Genomic DNA, 11,143 nt, shown 5'->3' with positions numbered 1-11,143 from the left:
ACATAACACCCCAACGCATTCCAGCCGGGACACACAGCGCGTGTGCGTTGCGGAACCTCTTGCTTTTCATTTCGGCGACCATGTTAACAGATTAGAGCAGCCACACAGCCCGCGTGGCTGCTGCGGCGCGTCATTCAGAGATTCGGGGTCTCGCCTATTTATTCCGCATAACGCCTGGGACACACTGGATGCGTGAACCTCAGCAGTGTGTGTGCATCGCTGAACTGCTGCGTCTCCCACGCTTGCAGCGTCCACACTGGAAGCGTGTCTGCTGCGGCGCGTCTGGCACTGGCAGCCCTATCTTTCTCGTTTACCCGGTCTATTTCTGCTGAGAACCGCGCGCGTCACGCGGAGAAAATAGGCGAGACCTCGAATCTCTAGATGAAGCGACGCAGCAGCCTCGCGTGAGACGCTCTAACCTGTTAACATGGGCACCGAAATGAAAAGCAAGAGGTTCCGCGACGCACACGCGCTGCTCACGCATCCAGTGTGTCCCAAGCGCAAGAGGTTCCGCGACGCACACACGCTGCTCACGCATCCAGTGTGGCCCAGGTGTGACACACACCGTTCTCAGCAAAAATAGGCAGAGAAGATGATCTGTTGACAGTCATATTGACATCATACCAGCAAAATAACACCTTTCACTATGATTTCAATGTCGCGGCTGTGGCTCAGGAGGTAGAGCGGTTCGATTCCCGGCTCCTCCAGTCTGTATGTCGATCTGTCCTTGGGCAAGATACGTATCCCCGAATTGCTCCTGATGGCTGTGTCATCAGTGTGTGAATGTGTATAAATGATTAGATTTCCTCTGATGGGCAGGTTGGGACCTTGGATTGTAGCCCCTGTACTATTCAGCGTATGAATGTGTGTGAATGGGTGAAAGTGATTCGTAGTGTAAAAGCGCTTTGAGTGGACTAGGAAGGCGCTATACAAGTACAGTCCATTTACCATCCTTTATATGTGTAGAGTATGTCACAGGCATGAAATGTCAGCCTGGGCAGTGCACGCAGGGGTAGGGAGTCTCTCTGGCGGGGAACTCCAGTACGGAGAGTCGGTGACACACGGAGCTTCTTCTCTCAACTCCTGTCACTTTCTGTGATATTAGTTCAAACAGGGGCTCCTGCCTGTTGTTTCACCTGCTTCGAGGCGGAGATTTGATGTTGTTATTTTCTTTATTTGTTGTCAGTTTCCCTCCTGACAGTTTGGAGGTTTGTTTGTCGGAGTGTGTTTGGCTCGCTTAGGGAACTTGGTGTCGTCTGGAGGGATTTTCTTCACTTGGAGCGGTGACAGCGGGGTTTAACTGGCGGAATGATTAATATAATCAAATTTTTTTTGAAAAATTTTTTTTTAATGAAATTTATTGATGAAATGACATGATATGAAACATGCGTTGCGATATGAAACAAACGTTGTCTGTGTGGACGCTGCAAGCGTGCGAGACGCAGCAGTTCAACGATACACATGCTCTGCTGAGGTTCACGCAGGCTGTGTCCCAGGCGTGAGAAAGGTCCAAGGAATTTGATATTCGTCTTTCTTCCAATAATTACGATATACCAAGGAACAACTTTGCGACACACAAGTAAACAAAAAACAACAATTTAATTGATAAGAGCATTTTTATAAAGGGCAGTCATTACTGAGGATGACGATTACTGTTTCCCTCCATTTTTTGATAACTTCTATGTATTGATTAACTTTGCGCAAACAACTAAACAGTGAATTTGCTGGGAGACACGTCGAGTTGCAAGCAGTAACGTTACCGTTTCACAGGATGGCGAGTTGTGTCAATTTCCACAGTCAGCTGGCGTCAATAATGGAAGTTTTAGCTAACGCGGCGGTGGCAGAGATCTGTCAGCTCGTTGACGATGGTTTTGACACTCTGAGGTTGGAAATATCTCGGAGTCAGAGGGAGAACCTGGCACTGAAGAGCAGACTGCGGCTGATGGAGCCCATACCGGCGCTAGTGGTGACACATACCAGTAAAGGTTAGCCTGCTCCATCCGAACTTTGTGTCATGCATGGAGAAAATTGCACACCAGGCTCCATGCAATAAATGTGACATTTTAACATGACCTTACAGTCTCTCACTGCCGAAAAACAGCTGCTGTCTTTTCTAATCTTTCCCCCCTGCTTTTTACATTTTTTTCTCATTATAATTAGATACTTTCGAAAATCATCCACTCGAAGCTTAAATAGGACACTGTATACTGCATACACTTCTAAAAATGTGGGGCTACTATTATAGAATTAGTATGTGTACTGAAAATAAAAGTACCGCATAGTACTGAAAAATAGTATAGACTTGGGTGCCTGAGTTCATAAGTTACACCTGCAGCACACTACAACAAAGTACTACTGTGTGTGTGAGTGTAATGGCAGTTAGTTCAGCCTCAAGTGGCAGCTGGCTGAAAGGGAGCAGATCCCTGTAGCCAGGTTCCAACTGCTGGAAAAACAGAATAACATCATTTGAAATGAAAGTTGTACTGGAGAGACATTTGAATTAGGTCTGGGAGCCAAAGTTGTGGCTTTCATCTGCATCTTTGATCAGATCAGTTAATGTATAGTTATAGCAGCAGATTGTTGTCCATTTGTTTTACTTTTTGCCATGTACTGTATGATGACTTTTCAGCATTTTACTGTAATTTACTGAAAATAAACAGTAGGCTTTTTCAAATGCATTTTCATTTGGTTGGAGGAAATTGAATCCTCAGCACAACAGACTCAGCATTTCAATAACAGCAGATTCTCACAGTGTCTTGTCAAGCATAAAATAATAAAACAAAACACAATTATTTACATCAAATGATTTTAACCAGTTATTGTCAGTTTCTCCAATATAGGCTGTAATGTCTTCTCTTTAAGCTCTGACTGGATCTTTTTTCATCATAACGACATATGAACATTTCTTGTTATAATGAAAGTGTCTTTCAGCAGTTTGTGTCTTTGCCCATTGTCTCCATGCCACATGCAACTGCTGTTATATTTAAAGATGTTAAAGGAGTTTGGCTTAAATTTGTCTCGAGGGAGAATGCTCCATCACTGTGTGATCCATGCATTTAGGCTTGGTGTAAAAATGGCTCGGCTTTACACCAAATTTTACACCGACTTTTCTATTATTCAAAAGTTGAGCTTGTGATGTTGTATTATTCTTTTTGTTGTGTCTGCAACAAAAGCTACAGTATCAAGCTGACTGAGGATATATTGAGGACATACAGTACTGTGCAAAAGGTTTATGCACTTAAGATGTTTTGATTCTTATCCATAATGCAATACCATCAGGGAGGTTTTCGGATTGGTCCTAAATTTATTCTGCAGCATGATAATGAGTCCAAACAAGATGGCCCAAGATAGTCTTATCTTCAGATAAAGAAGAGCAAGTAGTCCTGCAACAGAAGGTATGACCCCCACAGAGCCCTGACCTCAATATTATGGAGTCAGTCTGGAATTGTATGAGAGACAGAAGCAGCTGAAACGCCTAAATCCACAATACAAGAACTGTGGCAACTTCCCCAAGATGCAGGAACAACCTATCTGCCAAGTACCTGAAAAACTGTGTGCAGGTGTACTGAGGAGAACTGCTGCTGTTTTAAAGGCAAAGCTGCTCACACCAAATATTGATTTCATGTATGTTTCTGCTGTTTACTCAACTTTGTATCAAGTTAATTGATAAATAAAAAAAACTATTCATGGCATTATTTTTGTAAGCATCCTCACGTTACTTTTAGTGCCTAAAACGTTTGCACAGTACTGTCAGTAATTTTACATTAACTTAGATTTATGTCACCTTGTGTGTGATGGCTCTGGTTTGAACAGATTTTATCAGAAAGATAGCAAGGTTTATCCAGACTGAAAAGGAAGACATAGACATTAGTGACATCTGTGCTACATGTGTAAACCTTTAAGTAAAGTCAAGTCAGTTTTATTTATATAGTGCCAAACCACAACAGAAGTAATCACAGGACACTTTTCACATAGAGCAGGTCTAGACCTAACATTATCCCATGAGCAAGCACTTGGCGACAGTGGCAAGGAAAAACTCCTTGGGAGGGGGAGAGGGGAGAGAGAGAGCAGGAAGAAGGTGAGCATGGCACAATGCAAGTCCCACATTGAGATGTATAGTAATAATAATCATGATGATGATAATAATAATAATAAGACTAATACTAATAATCTTAACTTATGTAAACATCTTAACTTATGTATTTCCATTTCTGTATCTCTTCTAGACCATACAATAATAAGACTAATACTAATAATTGTAGCAGTGGGTGTTGAGCAGGATCAGGGGGGCAGTGGGTGGCTTGCAATCACAGATCCAGATTCTACAGCTCTGGAGGCAGAAATACCTGCAGAAAGCAACAGCAGGAAAGAGATGAGAAAGCACAAAACTACTGGAGAGAGAAGATGCTGAGTTAGTAACATGCATTAATGGGACATGAATGCATGCAGCTAACAACACTAAACCACACACAAACAAAAAAAATTAAAGTCTGTGCTTTAATATACATTATATTTTAAAATCTTTACCACTTGCTGTTTGTATTTCTGTAAGTACAAGGTACATGGCAGAGAATACACATGCAGTAACTTGCAATAGTGTAACATACATATGCAACAAAGTCCTCTGATTTTCTTCGAACAGATCACCACTTTGGAGAAGATCCTACCAGTGGAAGAAGACATGTCAAGTCCACAAGCCTGGAGAATACAGACAGTCAGCTGTCCAGGGTCTGTGCTGCTATCTGTACAACAGTCAGCTTGTCTTACTTTATCTCTTCTTCTGTCCATCTCCCTCCTTACTGTGTAAAAGCTTAATGCCAAATGGAAAAATGACATTAGTGTTTACATAAAGTTGCTTGCAAGTTAAATGTAACCATTGAAAGTAAAGATTGTGTGAAAGCACCATTAAAAAAATTAGGAATTTAAAAGAATTTAATGAATGAAAAACAAAAAAACGTCCTGAACAGTCTTGGCTGCTTATAACCTTTGCTAAGCACATATCAAATTTGTAGTGCAAGAGCACTACAGACTTTCCATTTCCCCTAAGGGGACAATAAAGTATACCTTATTTTGTTAAAAAAGGGTGACTAGATAGTCATTGTTTATTTACATCTTAACTTATGTATTTCCATTTCTGTATCTCTTCTAGACCACACACACAAATACAGCTCGTATTTTTACACCCACTACTACAAATACCAAGTTACTGGACTGTACAAAGGTAGCTGGATTAAGAGCCGTTAATAAATATCCTGAAAGGAATACCTAACCTAATCCTAACCAATACCCCACAGAAAGAGCCATACCTTCCTAACCAGCTACCTACCTAAGCCTATTCTATATATTTTCTGTCCCTCAGCCAGTGGTTGAGACCGTGCAGCCAGTGGAGCCAGAGGTGGATGTAATCAAGAAGGAAAGGCTGGAAGAGGAGCAGACAAGCTGCAGTGTGGTGGACCATCAGACAGCCCCGAGTAGCAGCAGTAAGCATGAACAAACTCTAACATGAGTGAACACCGCTCAGTAAATTAGCCTGTAACTTGCTAACTGAACCCTCCTTCAACATGCACTTTAGAACATAAATGTGCGGTCAATTTTACATGTCAGTCTCTTGCTTCCAAGTCACTTTGCCATAAAAGTCACAACAGCAATCTTACAAGGTCAGATCTAGTAACCTTTCCAGCACATGTCTGAATTGAATGCAGTCACTTTAATATAAAGGGAGAGAGGTGGTAGTAAATGTGCACAGCAGGTGCCAAATATCACCCGAGAGTTGCAGCTGTAGCCATTATAGTCCTGTCCCATGTTTGAATCGAGCCATTATACAATATTTACATAACAGAAACCTACATTGAAAGCCAAAAGCTATTATTTGTATAGATTAATGAAGCCAGCAATGGTACAGATGCCATGACTGAAAAGTGCACATTATCTATAAATGTGTTTGGCAACCTTTTCTTCCATTTATTATGTTCATATATAACCAGTATTAAATACAATGGATTCAGAAAGTATTCATACCTCTTCACTTGTTGCGCTCTTAATTGTGTTAGATTTCATTTTAAATGCCATGCCATCCTTCAGTAACTCCTCCTCTGTCTCGAGGAGCAAAGGCTTGCCCAGCAGCACAGAACGAGTGTTCAGCTGCCCACAGTGCTCAGCTCTTCTCCAGCTCCAGAGACCTGGTGGTACACCAGCGTTCGCACGGCAGGGAGGGGATCTTTCACTGCCACCTCTGTAAGAAGCCCTTCATCCACCCACACCAGCTCAAAACCCACCAGCGGGTTCACACTGGGGAGAAACCATTCAGCTGCACTCAGTGTGGCAAGCGCTTCTCCCAGTCCAGCCACATCAAGAGACACATGAGCGTCCACACGGGGGAGAAGCGCTATAGCTGCAGCCTGTGCAGGAAGCGCTTCTCACAGGCCTGCAGCCTCAAGGTCCATCAAGCAGTCCACACTGGAGAGAGACCCTACAGCTGCACCAAGTGTGGAAAGAACTTCTCTGTGCTGGGAAACCTGGTCCGCCATCAGAGCGTTCATATCAGCAAGTGAAGAAACAAAAACAGCAGCCACATGCTGCTGTTGTGGATGTTTTAGTAGATGTTTTGGTCAGTATTGCTGCTAGAAAGTATTAAACAGACTGAATATTGTCCTGTGTTGGTATATATGTATCCTTGTGTTTACAATAAAACATGAAAAAGTGGCCTTTTAGTCATATTTGATTATGCCAGTGAGACTGAATACATTTACTTTGTGAATGTGGAGTGCTGCATGTTTATATTTTTTTTCCAACTTTATTGGAGACAGAACAGTGACAGAACATCCTGAAACAGAATTTTAGTACACATAGTACTTGCTCATTCATTAAATCAAGCCATAAATGTCAATAAAAGAAAAAAATAAAACAATAATACAAAATTTAAAAAACTAAAAAAAAATAATGAAGAGTAAATTAATTAATTAAACAAGTGCAAAAGACATAGTTATCTTGCTCAGATTATTTTAAATGACCTCTGAAGCAGATCAATATGTTCACATTTCTTATTATAAATAAACTCAACAGTATTTTTATTTCCAAAGTCAAAGAATGATTCAAGAGATGGGAAAGAATTGGAAATTTACTGAATAGAATGAACAGTTGTATTTTTGTAGTTGTTAAAGTAACATTTTTAGCCTCTACCTTAACTGTGTGATTGGTTTGTTTGAGCAAAATAATCCTTTACTTTCCTCCAGAATGCTGTTACGTGTTAAGAGTCATAAGAAATGTTTGTGTCAGTTTCATCTTTTAAAAATCACATCTACGCTACAAATCTTAAAATATGGTGGGAGTAGGTGAGATATAAATTAAGGCTGGGCAATATATCAATATAATGATATCGGGATATGAGACTAGATATTTTCTTAGATTTTGGATATTGTAATACTGTGATATGGCATAAGTGTTGTATATTCCAGGTTTTAAAGGCTGCATTACAGTAAACTGATGTCATTTTCTTAACATACCAGACTGTTCTAGCTATTCTATTATTTGCTTTTACCCAGTTATATTTTCATTATATCCATATTACTGATGATTATTTATCAAAAATCTAATTCTGTAAATATTTTGTGAAAGCACCAATAGTCATCCCCACAATATTGTCGCAATATTGATATCAAGGTATTTTGTCAAAAATATCATGATAGTTGATTTTTTCCATATAACCAAGTCCTAATATAAATTATGTAAGATTTTAACACATGTTTTTGCCACTGGAGATCAGAAAAATGGGAGTTCCTGTTCACATAACATAATTAAAAAAAACAAACTGTTCTGTTCACATAAAATAGTAGTTGTAGCTTCCAGTTTTTGCAACTCTCGTTGCATCAAATGGCATCTCAGCAGTTGTAGAATAACTTAATTTATTACCATTTGATGTTTTATATATAACAGGAAAGGTTTCAAATCTGAGAAAGTCCTCATAGCCAAGAAATATCATTTTGTTAGTCTGCTAAGAAAATGTTATTCCTATCAGTCCAGTGGAGCACTCAGCATTATGTACAAAATTGACATCACAACAGGTTTACCATTTCAACAACAACAACAAGGGACTGCTTGACGTAGTGCACAAATAATAATAAACCAATAAAGAAATATAATACATTTAAAGAGTTAAGTAAATGTCACATCAAATTTATAATATAATGCTCCAATTTTGCGTATGGAATTTTACTAATAAAGGAATATGATTAATGACATGCATTTCATTAGTAAAAATACAAAATGATATGAATTCAATTTACAATTTGAGTTTTGATCTAATTTTCAGTTTAACAAGACTAGGTCAAAACCTACTATATGACTGGACAACTAATGGTGTAACTTCATCAGTCAGTCAGTCAAACAGTCAGTCAGTCAAGCAGTCAGTCAGTCAGTCAGTCAGGGACATTCACATTTATAGGGCTAGCCCCGCTGTTGCGGTTTGGCCAAAAAGTTAAGTAGTACCAAAGATTTGACTTAAAGGGGAGGTATTATGCTTTTCCTTCTTTTCAGACATATATATAATGTCACAATGTCGGATATTCATGTTAAAAGTGGCCAACCTGTCAAATAACGAGGTAAACATATGTAGCAGTAATCCCTGTGAGCAAAAAGCAGCAGCTTCAGGCTGCTCTGAATGCTAAGTTTCCAATGTTTTTTTCTACTTTTGGCCCGAGCTGACATCAGTTTGTGATGGATTTTTTTACATGGACATCTGCTACGTGCACAGTGTGCTCCAAGAGTAGTTACTAGGGGTGCAACGGATCGTAGTTGATTCGTGATCCGTACGGATCGCCCTCCACGGTTTGGCAGGCACGTGAACCGCGGATTAATTGCAAAATGTAATCTCATGTAAGACAAAGTAAACAAACTGCTGTAAGTACAAGTCATGGACAGACAGCTTGTTGCCAACAGGGATTTTGAAGAGCAATGACCAAATCAGCATCTAACGGGTCCAAAGTGACATCTGCATGTATAACGTTATTTACATGCTGTTTAATGTGCTGCAGATGACCAACTAATTAGCCTTCTAGCTGCTAATTGATGTTAGCGGTGAATGTTTGTTTAGTGGCTCATTCAACAAACTGAGCTGCAGGACAAGATGTGTGTTCATGATGTGGACACAGGCTGTTGTCTCATTCACTACCATGTTTAAAAGAGAAAGGTATCATGCTTCATATTGCAATTTAATTTAACAATTGAACTTTGAATATTTTATATATTTTAAGATATTTAAGGTATTTAAACATTGGACATCTTGAATGTTGTTTTCATTTAAGACCATGGGCAAAAGTTCCTTGCTTTAAGTGTTTTACATAGTGTATCATAGCACAGAGACAGCACTGGTGAAACTCACAAATGATCTCCTAACTGCATCAGACAAAGGACTTCTCTCTATACTTGTCTTGTTAGATCTTAGTGCCGCATTTGACGCAATTAATCATCACATTCTGTAGGAGCCATTTATGTTGATTGTTGGCATGTCATTTGTTTAGTGATAACTTTTAGTATTATTTTGGACACTGGGTGACGGTCATTAGATGCACAGGGTTGTATATGTATGGGCATAGGTGATAGGAAACAGTAGGCACAGGTAGGGGGAGCACATACAGTTCTTACCAGACCGGTAACAGACACACACTACAGATGGCAGGACAGAAAACCTGTTATGTTCATGGCTTGTACAAATACCTCAATAAAACAACAAACTAAACGGCAGCCAATCGACTGGAAAATCTGTTTTTGAATCTGCGTAAGATCACTTCCAACCTAACTTACCTGTGTAATAATGGCAACAGGAAAACAAGAAAAGGAAAGGACATTGAAAAATGAAAATTGCCATTATACATTCTATTACAGAGACTGGAGCATTAATTGGCATCACAGGAACTACATTAAGCTGGTTTTAATCCTATTTATCAGATCGATTTCAGTTTCCTCCAAGCATGCAAAAGTTAGACATGGAGTTCCACAAGGTTCTCTACTTGGACCAATACTATTCACCTTGTATATGCTTCCTTTGGGCAATATTATTTGGAAACACTCCATAGATTTTCATTGCTATGAAGATGATTCCCAATTATATTTATCAATGAAGCCAGGTGAAACCAATAAGTTAACTAAACTCCAAGCATGCCTTAGGGACATAGGGACCCGGATGAACTGCAATTTTCTGCTACTAAATTCAGACAAAACTTAAGTTATTGTGCTCGGCCCTAAACACCTTAGAAACACATTATCTAATGATATATCTACTCTAGATGGCATTACTCTGGCCTCCAGCTCCTCTGTGAGGAATCTGGGAGTCATCTTTGATAAGGATATGTCCTTTAACTCCCACATAAAACAAATTTCAAGGACTGCCTTTTTTCACTTACGTAAAAATCAGGCATAGCCTTTCTCAAAAAATAGTCCACACATTTGTTACTTCTAAGCTTCTAAGCTAAATTTACATATTATCACTTTATAAAGTTTTTATGGTGATCATGTTAGCCTATGTTCACTTATGTAATATTGCAAAAATCAGGCACATCCTGTCCCAAAAAGATGCAGAAAAACTAGTCCACGCATTTGTTACTTCTAGGCTGGATTATTGCAATTCCTTATTATCAGGCTGCCCTAACAAGTCTCTCAAGACTCTCCAGCTGCATGTATACTGACAAAAACTAGAAAAAGAGATCATATTTCTCCCATTTGATCAATCATGTCTGAGTCTAAATGTAAACAAGACAAAAGGTATGTTTTTCTCTAAAACTATGGTACAACCTCCTAATGCTGATATTTTCATCAAAGGGAAAAAAATAGACATGGTGAATGATTTTAAATATCTTCGTGTGACACTCCATCCAAATTTGAACTTTAATAAACATGTTAAAAAAATGGTTAAAACCATAAAGTAAAACTTAGCAAATTTTAGACATTAGAAACTGTCTCTCTTTGGACGCAGCCAAGATATTTATGCATGCTATGATTCTTTCCCATATGTCTTATTGCATCACATGTTGAGGTCAGGCTGGAGAAACAGCCATAAAACCTCATGAGTCCTTATACAAACAAACTCTAAAAACTCTGGACAAAAAGCCAATACATGTCCATCACTGTGGGGTCCTAGAGAAATACAATT

General features: G+C 39.3%; 1 protein-coding gene across 2 annotated transcripts; it reads left to right on the top strand.

Annotated features, from left to right (window-relative positions):
• Window positions 1-1,384: 1,384 nt before the first annotated feature.
• On the top strand, window positions 1,385-6,892 carry LOC122979355 (zinc finger protein 271-like). 2 transcript variants are annotated; one of them, XM_044346726.1, is made up of 5 exons: window positions 1,385-1,985; window positions 4,643-4,728; window positions 5,150-5,221; window positions 5,360-5,480; window positions 6,103-6,892. In XM_044346726.1, the coding sequence occupies exons 1-5, from the start codon at window positions 1,772-1,774 to the stop codon at window positions 6,549-6,551; spliced, it is 942 nt and encodes a 313-aa protein (XP_044202661.1). In that variant the 5' UTR covers window positions 1,385-1,771; the 3' UTR covers window positions 6,552-6,892. The 2 variants fall into 2 exon arrangements, with proteins under 2 accessions (XP_044202661.1, XP_044202662.1); XM_044346727.1 differs by lacking the exon at window positions 5,150-5,221 and having other exon boundaries at window positions 6,103-6,890.
• Window positions 6,893-11,143: the final 4,251 nt, after the last annotated feature.

This window comes from Thunnus albacares, chromosome 3, assembly GCF_914725855.1.
Source record: "Thunnus albacares chromosome 3, fThuAlb1.1, whole genome shotgun sequence".
NCBI classification, from domain to species: Eukaryota; Metazoa; Chordata; class Actinopteri; order Scombriformes; family Scombridae; genus Thunnus; species Thunnus albacares.
The sequence above is the reverse complement of the archived record's forward strand: the minus strand, read 5'-3'. Positions and strand labels throughout refer to the sequence as shown.

Excerpts from the sequence above, each read along its gene's own strand:
- LOC122979355 (XM_044346726.1), top strand. The coding sequence starts at position 1,772 with ATGGCGAGTTGTGTCAATTTCCACAGTCAGCTGGCGTCAATAATGGAA. Across the intron at positions 4,729-5,149 it reads CAGACAGTCAGCTGTCCAGG|ACCACACACACAAATACAGC; the intron begins GTCTGTGCTGCT and ends TATCTCTTCTAG. Across the intron at positions 5,222-5,359 it reads AGTTACTGGACTGTACAAAG|CCAGTGGTTGAGACCGTGCA; the intron begins GTAGCTGGATTA and ends TCTGTCCCTCAG.